Source organism: Canis lupus, chromosome 1 (assembly GCF_011100685.1).
Source record: "Canis lupus familiaris isolate Mischka breed German Shepherd chromosome 1, alternate assembly UU_Cfam_GSD_1.0, whole genome shotgun sequence".
Classification (NCBI taxonomy): domain Eukaryota; kingdom Metazoa; phylum Chordata; class Mammalia; order Carnivora; family Canidae; genus Canis; species Canis lupus.
The window spans coordinates 88,408,320-88,423,120 of NC_049222.1; the positions used below are offsets into that span (position 1 = coordinate 88,408,320).

The 14,801-nt window shown below is 37.6% G+C and overlaps 1 protein-coding gene across 10 annotated transcripts in view; it reads left to right on the forward strand.

Annotated features, from left to right (window-relative positions):
• PTAR1 (protein prenyltransferase alpha subunit repeat containing 1) overlaps nucleotides 1–14,801 on the forward strand; it is a 98,792-nt gene that overhangs the window by 73,727 nt on the left and 10,264 nt on the right. For all 10 annotated transcript variants that reach the window (XM_038527115.1, XM_038527116.1, XM_038527114.1 and 7 more), the window contains 3 exons: nucleotides 2,001–2,105; nucleotides 3,918–4,131; nucleotides 13,649–13,953. In XM_038527115.1, the coding sequence (XP_038383043.1) occupies nucleotides 2,001–2,105; nucleotides 3,918–4,131; nucleotides 13,649–13,953 (624 nt within the window). The remainder of the gene's footprint in view (nucleotides 1–2,000; nucleotides 2,106–3,917; nucleotides 4,132–13,648; nucleotides 13,954–14,801) is intronic.

Consider the following 14,801-nt stretch of genomic DNA (forward strand, 5'->3'; position numbering starts at 1 on the left):
AATAATATTTTGTCTCGTTTTATAGTATATGTATCTTGACTTACCATATAAAGAAACATTTCTGATTTGAGAAGAAAAAGGATGCAGGACTGCAAAAGTAATTGGCTGTTGCATTAAATATTCTTTCAATGACACACAGACTTCCTGTACATTAAAAGAAAAATAGTCTCAATAAACCCATTTGTTAAAGTATCCATAAACCTTCTCAGTATCACTTCATATTATATCCTGGAGTGAAATGCCTGTCCTAAAAATGATTGTAAAATACAACTATCTGTCATCACTGTTTAGTATTTTCATTTAAAAGGAAGTTATTTTTCTTATCAAATAAAACTTTAGAAATAGCACATTACTGTTAGAAAGAAAATATATTGTGGAACTATATTTAGGAACTAAATTCATCTGAGTAGGTGAGGTATATGATTTGGGCTCTGGTCTTCTTAGAATTAAAGTTCTAAATAATAAATAATAAATGAAGTATCAAACCCTACCACAGGAAGGACTTTTTAAGAATAATAAGTTTTAGTAAATGAACTAATTTTATTATAATAGACACATTGAAAATTGAGAATATGAGTAATATCAGAGTTTATTATCAAAAACATATCTGAGAAATTAAATCAAAACCTAAATTGTATTTACTTGAGAAATAGGTGGAGAGCTCTTTCATGACATGCTTCGTAATTGCATGGGAGCTTTGAACACTTTTATTTTATTTATTTTTTTAAAGATTTATTTATTTATTTATCATAGACAGAGAGAGAGAGAGAGAGAGAGAGGCAGAGACACAGGAGGAGGGAGAAGCAGGCTCCATGCCGGGAGCCTGACATGGGACTCGATCCCAGAACTCCAGGATCGCGCCCCGGGCCAAAGGCAGGCGCTAAACTGCTGGGCCACCCAGGGATCCCCGCTTTGAACGCTTTTAAAACAACACCAAAAACCTCACATGGCTCTAATTTCTACATGAATTTCAAAAAGGAATGGTCTAGTGTATCAAGGGCCATGCAGGTAGTTTACCTGGTAATAACATCTTTTGGGAACTTATCCTTGGTAGTAGTGAAATGAAAGGTGTCTTAAGCACAAGGCTCTGTTTCAGAAAAGCAAAAACTTGGAAGCAACCTAGATGTCTAACCAAAGAGGAAAAGGTCATTAAATCCTAGCACAGATACTCAGTGAAAACTATTTGACCATTTTAAATGTTCGTTTTAAAGATGATATAGAACCATGTAATTCTTAAGCTATAAAGCAGAATATAAAATTATATGTTGAAATGTATACGCATATAAGGAAAGACTGGATTGGGACTCCTGGGTGGCTCAGCAGTTGAACGTCCAGCTTTGGCTCAGGGAGTGATCCCAGAGTCCCAGGATCGAGTCCCACATTGGGTTTCCTGGGTAGAGCCTGCTTCTTTCTCTGCCTATGTCTCTGACTCTCTCTCTCTCTCTGTCTTTCATGAATAAATAAAATCTTTTTTTTTTTTTTTTTTAAAGAAAGACTGGAGGGAAAATTAGAAAATAAAAATAGAAAAAAAATAAAAAGAAAATAAAAATAGTAATTTTGTTAGGGTAGTGATTGAATAAATAATTTTTTCCTTACATCTTAACCATACTATGTACGTTGTTCTGTGTGTATTTTTTGGTAATGAGCCATCTCGAGTCCAGTTTAGGAAGCTAGAGCTATTCTTGACTAGTATTGCATCTGCCCTACAGATACTGATGTCAGGCCTTGTACGTTTTGGAAATAAGACAAGCCAGAAAACCTCTTTGCCCTCTCTCAAATAGGTAACTAAAGTTCCACGGTTGATTTAAGAACTTTTGTTTCTGCTTTTTAATCCTGTTTCGAGATTACAAGAATATATTCTTGATTACCATGTGTGATATTTATGAAAGTTTCATGTTATTTTTTTTCTTGGAAATTCATTTCCCAATGAGGTTATGTTAATAGCCATGCAGTGTGTTTGGATGGAAAGGTAATGATTCTTTTCATTTTTTCTTTTACAGAAAAGAGCTGATCCTCTCTGGCACTTTAAATCCAATTAAGGACTTATATCTGGGAAAACTGGCCTTAACTAAATTTCCAAAGAGTCCAGAAACGTGGATTCACAGGTGTGGTTAATTTACACTACAGGATTCTTAGGATTCAGAATGGCTGGAAAAACAACAGTGTCAAACAGGGTCACATATTGGTTCAGAGTATGAATTCTAAAGTCAAGGTACCTACGTTTAACTCCAGATGCCATCATTTGCTCCTTGTGTGAGCTTCAGAAATTATTTAAGCCCTTTAAGCCTCAGTTTTCTCATTTGTAAAATGGGAATAATAAATACACCTATTTCAGAGTTAATGGTCAGCTTTACATGAAATAATGTATGTTAACACTAACAGTGCCTGGCACATACTACTCAGTAAATTTTAGCTATTATTTATTATGAACTATCTGAGCAGTCATAGAAATGGCATTTAGATAGCTATATCAGCTATAAATGAGCAACTCAGGTTTTTATAATTAATTTGGGTGTGTTTCTGGTACAGATGATCATGGTGATGGTTGTGGTTATTAAAATTAACGAAATAAGGAAGATAAGGGCAGCTGAGGTGAATGGTGTATAGGCTGCACTGACGTTGCTAAGACTGTAAATGCAGAGACTATTTTTAGGTTAAAGGCCTGAGTCCCAAAATGCACATGAAAGTTCTCTTCACCATCCTGGTGCTCTGGGGTGTCTTCCTCTTGGACTCCATGGGACTACTCAGTTTTGACTAAAATGAAATGGTGTGGGTTGGTTTCTTGGGGTCGGGGAAATCCTCTAAAGTCTGTTTGCAGTTTACTAAACCACTTAAAACTTTTCTTAAATCCTGAGCATTTTCAGGATCTTCAACAGTTCAAGGTATCTTCGCTGTAATCTTGCCTTTGGCTAGTATTGTAAATCAGCTCCTTCCACACTGGTTGAAGTGCCACCTCAATTCCTACTAAGAGAAAACAGAGAGGCCTGTGGATGTGTGTGTGGAGATTTGGAAAGGAGTGGGGGAGCGGATAGTATTGAATATGCATTCACCAATTTATAGCCTTGTCAAATATTTTACAAAGCAAGCTTTTGTTGTTAATGAAAAAAACTTCAATTTGAAAATGACAAAATGAATTTTCTAACTCAATTTCTAGTAACCTTAGGGTTGGAAATTTTTAGTCTAAAAGAATGCTTCTTATGAGAAAATATTTGTAAAAACTAAAGACATTAGTGGTTAGAGATGCTTTTTTAGTGCTCTTCATTTAAATGTCCGCTAATGAAAATCTTAAATAGACAAGGGGAAAATCTGTGGATAAATATATTTTAAAACCTCCTTGATGGTTTAACTAATGATACTGTATTTGTGTCCTTCCAGATTCTATGCTATAACATAGAAATTCAGCTTAATGAAAACAGTCATAATGCAGCTTCTTGTCTGCAAACAAATACACAGAGGGTGAGGCCTGCACATGTAATTGAAGATGTGAGAACCATGATTCCTCTTCTGGGACCAGGCATTAATTAATATACCCTCCACTCCCACCACCACAACCTCCCCTACACACACACACACACACATACACACACACACCTTGTCTTTGTATTTTCTGACCAAATGGAGTTTTTGAGTTGTCATATTGGAACTGAGGCATTCTCTTTCTGACACGTTTTAATGTTTTAGAAAAGTTTCTCTTTCCTCTTTGTGCTTTCTTCCCCCTCCTCCCCATCCATGGTGCTGAAGTTAATTACATCTTTAAGAACAAAACAGCAGAATAATCCTATTCCCCCTAAAATTGGGCCCATGGACCGGGATTATTTTGCATTGTATGAATGGAGATTAAGACCAAAGAAAACTAATTGTTTTCCTTTCTGCTTTATGTTCTTTCCTCTTTCTCATTCCCACGGGTACCTTAACAGGCGATGGGTGCTACAGCAGCTAATTCAGGAAACCTCTTTGCCTTCCTTTATGATGAAAGGAAACTTGGGGACGATTCCTGCAGAAAGGACACAGAGACTAATACGAGAAGAGCTGGAGGTCTGTGGTGAAGCGGCAGGGAGATACCCAAGCAACTATAATGCCTGGTCCCATCGCATCTGGGTTCTACAGCACCTGGCCAAGCTAGATGTCAAGGTAAGGCCACTTTTCATCTCCCTAGGCACACTCCCTGTCTGCTCTTTCAGTCTTCTGGTAGGAGTTCTTCCTCAGAGGAGCTTTTAAGGAGGAAAGCAGAAGAATTAATGGCCTAGCAGCCTGGGCAGGGTCTAGCAGCTGATACTGCCAAGGAAACCCTGGCAATTAAAAGAAAGTGTGCATTCCCCACCAGCACAGTTTCTGGCACTGTTGAGGTTAGGACATTAGTAGAGAACAAAAGCAAGTTTAAGCAGTAAGAAGACTGAGCATAATTCATTTTGCCCTGAAAAGGAAGGGATTATTAGGTCTTATACAGTTGGAGATGTTCTTTCTTGGTGGTCTCTTATGTGACCTAATGTACTGAATCAGCTGGCTGCCTTCTCACCCTTTCCTCTCCTGGGGAAGGAAGAGAAGAGCTCACCTGGTGTTCCCAAACCTCCCTGCATCTGTAAATTACCCTAGGATTTCTGAGTCCCACTCCAGGCCTACTAAATCCAGGAGAGGGTAGGATTCAAGATCAATACTTCTCATGGGGCTCAGAGGGTTATCTGGATGCAGAGCCATGTTGGAGGCTGTTACAGCCTAGTCTCTTTAGTTCAGAAATATAGAGACTGAAGTTTCCAGAGAATTTTAATGGCTTAGACTTAGCCACGTTTGCATCACTTATTATGCATCAGTATGAGAAACAGGTATCCTTTTGCTCCTTATTATACTATACCTCCTCTGTGTTTTTCTTCACTCCTTATGTTTCGGTGCTAGTAGGAATGTATGGTATCCCTCTGAAAGCCACTCCAGCTTCAGACAAATTAAAGGGGCCAAAATACCTCAAGTGGTACTTTCAGATTAATTAGTAGGGAAGCATTTTCTTAGTTTTGCTCCCCAGCCCCTTCTTCCAGGCCCCTTTCTTGGCTCTCTCCCGTCCTCTGTGTCCTAGCCAGAGATTCCTCCAGGATAAATAGGAGTTTTCATTTCTAGGGAATTTGAAGCCAATTGTCCTGGAAAAGTAGCCTTCCTTTCCAGTTTACATTAGCTTTGTGTTTCAGGAGGGGAGGCCCCTGGAAAGAGCAAAGACAATCCTACTGACCTGGCTTCAGAGTTTGGCCCTACCAGCTTTATGTAGAAAGAAAGGTTTTAAATGTTTCATCTGGGAACTACCAGTTCTGCCTGCCGCAGTGGATTCTCGTGCAAATGATTTGAGCTTATGTGTGTGAAGTCCTGAGCACCTAATAGAGGCTCACTGAATTTTCATTCCTTTCTCTGTTCTTCCTAGATAGGAGATTTAGGTGAAACTGACTCCTAGTTTGCTAGATCAACTGAGAATAATTTATTCATGAAAAAGTACCAAAACTCTTTGATTCCCAGACTCTGCCCTATATCCTGGGTGTGGCACAATGATAAAGAGATTGCTCTCAACAAATTGAAAATCTAGTTCAGGAAACAGATTACCAACACTTTCAAAGCAGCTTGTTGCTTGCAGGAGCTGAGGGAAGCACACAGAAATGGCTTCTCATTGAGGCTGGACTCAATGGAAGGCTTTGAGGAAGGTTGTTAGATTGTCTGGAGTCCAGAAGAACAAGTACAAGTCATCTGGTGGGATGTGGGAGATAGGGAGTCCCTGTGGAGTTTGGTCATCTCGGCTCCACAACTTGATAGTGTGTAGGGGATAGGGAGGGGCATGAGGAGCGTTGAGGACAAAGAGAAAGGCAGAGTCCAGGTGGTCTGAGAGGTCTTCAGAAACTTACAGCTTTGATGTGGACTCTTAAAAGTGGCATTCCCATAAAATCAGGAACACAGGGCCATGGTGAAATTCTTAGTTTCTTGAGACTATTTGATGTTGAAGATGACAATTCATTAGTGGTGTGTTGACTCAGCTGCCTGGGTCTACTCCTAGGCTTACATAGTGATGTTGTTCACCTGCTATGCTCTGCCTTTGGTTGAATGCCATGCACTTCCTGTCCCCACTGCCATTGCAGCTCTCTCAGTGAAGAGTACTGAAATTGCAAAATCCCCTTTCTGTTCTTAGAAGCCCCTGGGCCCAGTTAGGAGATCGTGCCCTACTACTACTACGCTTTGTCTATTAGAGAAAGTAATCACAGAAGTACCATTGGTCTAAAGCAGAGGGAGAGGGACAAGCAGACTCCCCACTAAGCAGGGAGCCTGACCCGGGGCTTGATCCCAGGACTCCGAGATCATGACCTGAGCCAAAGGCAGACACTCAACTCGCTGAGCCACCCAGGTGCCCCCCCAATTTTTTTTTTTTAAGTCCTGGTATCCAGCATTGATAAGGGAATGAAAACCAGCATTGTAGAAATTGGTGTAATCTTACTGAAGGGCAACATGGCAGCACTTCTGAGGCTTCACCCAGAAAAGGTGTGTTTGTTGTAATCTAGCTGTACTGCCTATAAGAATTCATCCTAAAGAAAAGCCAGGGGATATACAGTACAATAGTGTAGTAATTGAAGGCTCCACTTAGGAGCCTTAGGTCAGACATACCTAATGTGAATTCTGACTGTACCACCAATTTGGTTTGTGGCCTTGGAGAAGTTTCTTAGTCTCACTAACCTTCAGTTTCCTCATGTGTAAAATGGGGATGGTGATAATTCTTACCTCGGTGAGTGATATGAATTAAATGGGAAAATCCACGTAAAGTGGCTATCATAAAGTGGCTATATCAAGTGCTCATACTAAGTATTCAATAAACACAGCTATTAAACATAAAAGTTTGATATGTAAAAATACTGTTTACAATAGTGGAAAACTAGAAACCCTCTACCCCCCCCCCCATAATAACAGATGAGTTACATTGCAGTTCATCATGAATTTGAGTATTTTGTTGCTACTAAAAATTATATTTTGAAAGATAATTTAAAGAAAAATGTTCACTATAGGATAAGGATCTATAAAACTAACTGTGATATGGTCCTAATATAATTTTTAAATATATTATTAGCTCTAAATGAGATTTTAAAGTTTTTGGAACAGTGCTTGGCATATTTTAACTACTCAACATATATATAAACACACAGTGCTGTTACAGATATATTGGCTAGTATTTTCCATAATGAGCATGTATTCGTTTTCTAGTCAGAAAAAACAAAACAAAACAAAGCTGTGAACAGTGCTAAAGGATGGAATTAATGAGATTTTCATTTTTTGTTTTGTTTTCTCTGATGATTGTGTGTTTTAAGTAGACATTTAAGTAAATTTTAAAGTAGTCTCATTTGGGAGGGTCGAGGTGAGGATAGATTCACAGTTGAACAGAGTTTATTACTACTAGCCAATTAAAAGTTGATATGGCATGTCACCTGAGAAAGCACATAGGGTCATATTTGCAAAAAAAAAAAAAAAAAAAAAGACATACAGATGGCCAATAAAGACATGAAAAGATGTTCAACTTCAGGGAAATGCAAATCAGTGAGATAGCATTTCATACCAAGTAGGATGACTGAAATGAAAAACAAGTTAAAAGTGCTGACAAGGATGTAGTGAAATTGGAGCGCTTATACGTGGCTGGTAGAAATGTGAAATTGTGCAGGCACTGTGGAAAACAGTTTGACATTTCCTCAAAAAATTAAACGTAGAATTACCACATATGACCCTATAGTTCCACACTTAGGCACATATATAAACCTCCAAAGAATGGAAAACTTGTTACAACAAGTTTGGTTTTTTTTTTTTTTTTTTGTATATTTTTTATTGGAGTTCAATTTGCCAACATATAGCATAACACCCAGGGCTCATCCCATCAAGTGCCCCCCTCAGTGCCCGTCACCCAGTCACCCCAACCCCCTGCCCACCTCCCATTCCGCCACCCCTTGTTCCTTTCCCAGAGTTAGGAGTCTCTCATGTTCCATCACCCTCACTGATACTTCCACTCATTTTCTCTCCTTTCCCCTTTAATCTCTTTCACTATTTTTTATATTCCCCGAATGAATGAAACCATATAATGTTTGTCTTTCTCTGATTGAACACAGCATAATACCCTCCAGTTCCATCCACATCGAAGCAAATGGTGGGTATTTGTCGTTTCTAATGGCTGAGCAATATTCCATTGTATACATATACCACATCTTCTTTATCCATTCATCTTTTGATGGACACCGAGGCTCCTTCCACAGTTTGGCTATTGTGGACATTGCTGCTGTAAACATTGGGGTGCAGGTGTCTTGGTTTTTCACTGCATCTGTATCTCTGGGGTAAATTCCCAGTAGTGCAATTGCTGGGTTGTAGGGCAGGTCTATTTTTAACTCTTTGAGGAGCCCCCACACAGTTTTCCAGAGTGGCTGTACAGTTCACATTCCCACCAACAGTGCAAAAGGGTACCCATTTCTCCACATCCTCTCCAACATTTGTTGTTTCCTGTCTTGTTAATTTTCACCATTGTCACAGGTGTGAGGTGGTATCTCATTGTGGTTTTGATTTGTATTTCCCTGATGGCAAGTGATGCAGAGCATTTTCTCATATGCTTGTTGGCAATGTCTATGTCGTCTTTGATGAAATTTGTGCTCATGTCTTTTGCCCATTTCATGATTGGATTGTTTGTTTCTTTGCTATTGAGTTTAAGAAGTTCTTTATAGATCTTGGATACTAGCCCTTTATCTGATAGGTCATTAGCAAATATCTTCTCCCATTCTGTATTTGTCTTTTAGTTTTGTTTTTTATCTTGATGAAGTCCCAATAGTTCATTTTTGCTTTTGTTTCCCTTGCCTTCATAGATGTATCTTGCAAGAAGTTGCTGTGGCCAAGTTCAAAAAGGGTGTTGCCTGTGTTCTCTAGGATTTGATGGATTCTTGTCTCACATTTAGATCTTTCATCCATTTTGAGTTTATCTTTGTGCCTGGTATAAGAGAATGGTCTAGTTTCATTCTTTTGCATGTGGCAGAAGAATTTTCCCAGCACCATTTATTGAAGAGACTGTCCTTTTTCCAGTGGATGGTCTTTCCTGCTTTGTCGAATATTAGTTGCCCATAGAGTTGAGGGCCCATTTCTGGGTTCTCTATTCTGTTCCATTGATCTATGTGTCTGTTTTTGTGCCACTACCACCACACTGTCTTGATGATCACAGCTTTGTAGTACAACCTGAAATCTGGCATTGTGATGCCCCCAGCTCTGGTTTTCTTTTTCAATATTCCCCTGGCTCTTCAGGGTCTTTTCTGATTCCACACAAATCTTAAGATGATTTGTTCCAACTCTCTGAAGAAAGTCCATGGTATTTTGATAGGGATTGCATTGAATGTGTAAATTGCCCTGGGTAGCATTGACATTTTCACAATATTAATTCTTCCAATCCATGAACATAGAATATTTTTCCATCTCTTTGTGTCTTTCTTAATTTCTTTCTGACGTGTTCTATAGTTTTTAGGGTATAGATCCTTTACCTCTTTGGTTAGGTTTATTCCTCAGTATCTTATGCTTTTGGGTGCAATTATAAATGGAATCGACTCCTTAATTTTTCTTTCTTTAGTTTCATTGTTAGTGTATAGAAATGCCACTGATTTTTGGGGCATTGATTTTGTATCCTGCCACACTGCCAAATTGCTGTATGAGTTCTAGCAATCTTGGGGTAGAGTCTTTTGGGTTTTCTACGTACAGTATCATGTCATCTGCAAAGAGGGAGAGTTTGACTTCTTCTTTGCCAATTTGAATGCCTTTTATTTCTTTTTGTTGCCTGATTGCTGAGCCTAGGACTTCTAGTACAATGTTGAGAGATGGTGAGACTGGACCTCCTTGTCGTGTTCCTGATCTTAGGGGAAAGGCTCCCAGTGTTTCCCCATCGAGAATGATATTTGCTGTGGGCTTTTGTAGATGGCTTTTAAGATGCTGAGAATGTTCCCTTTATCCCTACACTCTGAAGAGTTTTGATCAGGAATGTATTTTGTCAAATGCTTTCTGTGCATCTATTGAGAGGATCATATGGTTCTTGTTTTTTCACTTGTTGATATAATCTATCAGGTTGATTGCTTTCCGAGCCTTGCATCCCAGGGATAAATCCCACTTGGTCATGGTGAATAATCTTCTTAATGTACTGTTGGATCCTATTGGCTAGTATCTTATTGAGAATTTTTGCATCTGTGTTCATCAGGGAGCTTGGTCTATAATTCTCCTTTTTGGTGGGGTCTTTGTCTGGTTTTGGAATTAAGGTGATACTGACCTCATAGAACAAGTTTGGAAGTATTCCATTCCTTTCTATCTTTCGGAACAGCTTTAGTAGAATAGGTATTGCTTCATCTTTAAATGTTTGATAGAATTCCTCTGGGAAGCTATCTGGCCCTGGACTTTTGTGTCTTGGGAGGTTTTTGATGACTGCTTCAATTTCCTCCCTGGTTATTGGCTACAGCAATGTTTACAGCAATATATTTTATAATAGCCAAAAAAAAAAAAAAAAAAAGCCTCAAACATCCAATATCCCAAGAGTAGATAAATACAATGTGGTATATCCATACAATGAAATACTATTTGGCCATAAAAGAGGAATGAGCGGGGGAATCCCTGAGTGGCTCAGTGGTTCAGCGCCTGCCTTTGGCCCAAGGCGTGATCCTGGGGTTCCAGGATTAAGTCCCGTGTCAGGCTCCCGTCATGGAGCCTGCTTCTCCCTCTGCCTCTCTTTCTCTTTCTCTGTCTCTGTCTCTCTCTCTCTCTCTGTCTGTCATGAATAAATAAATAAAATCTTAAAAAAAAAAAAAAAAGAGGAATGAAGTCCTGATACAAGGATGAGACTTGAAAACATGCTGATGGAAAGAAGGCCACATATCCTATAATTCCATTTATATGACATTCAGAATAGGCAGAGTGGATTAGTGGGTGCCAGAGGCTGGCAGGGATGGAGATTTAGGGGACTCCTAATAGGAATAAGAGTTGTTTCATCTGAAATTAGACAGCAGTGATGGCTACATAAGTCTGTGAATATACTAAAAACCACCAGTTTATTTTTCAACTTCAAAATTAACCAATTTCTAAAGTATATTAGAATAAATTTTTGAGTAGCTAAAAGATTGTTGGAAAAAAATTAAAATGAGGAATATTATATGCCAGTATATATTTAAATGTTTATAAAGACAGTCATCTGTGGTACTGGCTCAAAAATAAAAATAGTAATGGAAAATCTGAAGCCCAGAAGCAAATCCCCAATACATAATGTGTACAGATTTCATTGATGATAAATACGGCATTTCCCATAATTGGAGAAAGGATTCTTTGTTCAATTTGTGATCCTGATAAGATTGAGTAACCTTTTAGAAAATAATTGTTAGGTTTTAATCTTCTATATCAAACTGAACTCTAAATGGAATAAAAACATACCTGAAGAGAAAAACGGAATTTAAAAATTAATTGTAGTAATATATTGAGAAAAATATTTGCAACATAAGGGCTTAATATCTTTATAAAGATCTCTTACAGATCCATAAGAGAAATTAATGACTATCACAAATAGTAAATTAGGTAGTTATAAAAGAAGAGCACTAGGCAAAATAGGCATTTGTATAAGAAGAAACAGGAAAAATAAGAGAATAGGAAAAGTTATTTAGCTTTAATGATAAAAGAAATGCAAATTACAATGACATGATTTTCCATTTATTAAATTAGTGAAGATTAAGGTACTAAGGAATTTAGGAAATGTTGAACATGTTCTTCCAGTAGGAATATAGATTATACAGCCCTTCTGAAGGGCTCTTTGACAATATGCATCAAGAACTTTACAAAATATTTTTCAGCATTCCAGTTAATAAACTTTTAGAAATTTTTCCTAAATAAATAAGCTGTGCACATTGACTACGTATATGCATTCATGAGTGTTACTTATACAAGAGTAGAAACCAAATGAATGAATGGTTAAATATTGATAATCTTTGGGATGAAATATACAAAAGTTTAAAGTTATAGAGTAATATTTAATGATATGGGTACGTGCACATAATTTAAGTGGAATAAAATGTGTATAAAAGAGTATCCCAAATTTGTGTTACAAGTAAACTGCACACATGCGTGCATAGAAAAAAAGCTGAAAGATTGGCAATTGGCCAAAATGTTAAGAGTAGTTCTCTCTGGCCTTTGGATAATGGGTCATTCTTTTTGCTTTTCAGTATTCTGTATTTTGGGAATTTTCTCAAATGATCATTTTATATTCTTTTCATAATCAAAATAACTGATTTTTTTTATTTATAAGAAGGATGACATATACAGACAGGAATGAGCATTTTCAGTAGTGTTTAATTTTAACCTGTTATCCTTCTGTGGATAGCCCTGCTTCTGTAGTTTTCTTGTACTTATTCACTTATTTCATGAGTGTTAAAAAAGAATGATGGTATATAAGTTATATGTAGGTCATTGATTCTGTCAGTACGTTATATAAGATCACTTTAAAAGTAATTGCAGTCTTTTTTAAAAAAATCATTGTTTGTATCTCTGTACCTTTTGATTCTAATAAAAAAATGCCCTGAATTCCTGTTGAAGTTTCTTTTCTCATTTCGTATGCCTTTTAAATATATCAAAGGCTAAGAATACAAGGAATTTTTCCTCCTAAAAAGTCTGAGAAAAATTTTTAAAGGATCTTTTTTTAAAAAAGATTTATTTATTTATTTATTTTTAAGAGAGAGAGAGAGAGAGAGAGAGAGAGAGGCAGAGACACAAGAGGAGGGAGAAGCAAGCTCCATGCCGGGAGCCCGACGCGGGACTCGATCCCGGGACTCCAGGATCGTGCCCTGGGCCAAGGGCAGGTGCTAAACCTGCTGAGCCACCCAGGGATCCCCAATTTTTAAAGGAATTAAATTGAGGTTGTTGAAAATCTATATATGTGCTAATACATATAGTATATGTATAATACAAAGACTTAATTCACTGCAGAATTTTGTCTCATCTACTTAAAAATCATTTATCATTGATGTTGAGTGTGAGATGAATCGTGAAAAATCATGTCCTCTTGAAAATCCCTGTTATTCATGCATCTTTTTTGTACTAAATCCTTAGAATTAGGTAGTGAACAAAACTGTCATGGTCTCTGCCCTCATGGCACTTATAGTGAAGAACAAATAATTACATTGAGTTGATTGTTTAACAAATAAGTTAGGTATTGTTTTTTAAATGTTAAAGTTTACATTAAAGTAACCTCTGAATTTAAATTTATATTTACTCTTCCACATCAGCATTCTTGTAAATAGACACCCTGATGTTCACCATTATTTTGAAATTTGGTTTTCTGTGTGTGTGCCAATCAGAATGTGATTGATCAAGGTCCAGGGAAAGAATGACAAATAAGTCCTTAAATTCTGTGGTATATATAAATATATATATAACCTCTTACTATTTTCAGGGAAAGGGGAAACTAGCCTTTACTGGGCTTCCACTAAGTAAGAGCACTGTGTTGGACATTGTATACAAAATATTGGTAGGAACAGTGTTGCCAGGAGGAAAAAAAAAAAAAAAAAGGAACCAATCAAAGAGAAATCCAAGGTATTAATGAATGGAGAAGGAAATTCTTTGGCAGTTCCTCTTCTCACTTACCCTTTTTTCTTCCTACAAGATTCTTCTTGATGAACTGTCTTCTACTAAACACTGGGCATCCATGCATGTTTCAGACCACAGCGGATTTCACTACCGCCAGTTTTTGTTAAAGTCTTTGATTAGCCAAACTGTGATAGATGGTTCTGTATTGGAGCAAGGCCCTTTGAGAAGTGACCCAGCTCTAGTTCACCCAAAAGATGAAGAAGAAGCAGCTTCAACAGAGGAAGCAAGGATAAATCTTCCCCATCTTCTAGAAGAAGAAGTTGAATTCAGCACTGATCTTATTGATTCCTACCCAGGACATGAAACCCTTTGGTGTCATAGGTAAGAGGAGGGAAAATCCATTTTCTGCATGGAACTCCATGATTTTATGAGAGTTGTAGAAGGTCTTACATCTTAACAACTGCCCGCTCAGGTAAATGTGGTAATCTGATTGTGGAGCTTTGCCAGAGTTCAGAGGAGTTTCTGTATCCTCCTCCTAATGATCTTCAATATGAGGTTGCTCACACAGATCTTTGCCTAATACTTTGGTTGATGGTATTCAATTTGACTGTCCAGCAGAATAGCCTATGTTACTTCCAAACTGAAAACAAAAGTTTCTAGACTCCCTTGTTGGAGATTCTGATATTTATAGTATATCTGGGCTGGAGCACTGCCATCTGGTCTTTATAAAACAATGAAAAGGCTTAACAAGTAAATTTGATGCAGAGTTGACCATTGATCAGACCATCAATTAGACCTTGAGAAAAGTTAAGCTTATTGATGGACTGCAAATTAACTTTCCTTAAGTATAAGCTCTTGACACTTTTTTTTAAAGTGTGCATTTGGGAGCAAGACAGAATTATTAGGAAAGAGTGAAAGAAATTAGCAACCTCATAACCTGAGTTCTGAGTACATTTCACAACAAAGTAAGTGTCCTGTTGGAATTAAGTCCAGGTATGGGAACCCCCTGATTGGTTCTTTTTTGAGGCACCTCCATCTCTATAAATATGGATTCCACTTCAGATTTTAGGATTCTGTTTGTAAACAAAGGACTTGCCTGTGCCAAGCAGGAGCTAGACATTTTAAATGCTTATATATTTTTAAAGTTGTTGAGATGTGTCCACTTTTGCCAGTCTAGTCTTTCTTGTAGGCTATTTGAGGAGCTATGTTCAGCTGCTATTCTGTGCTAC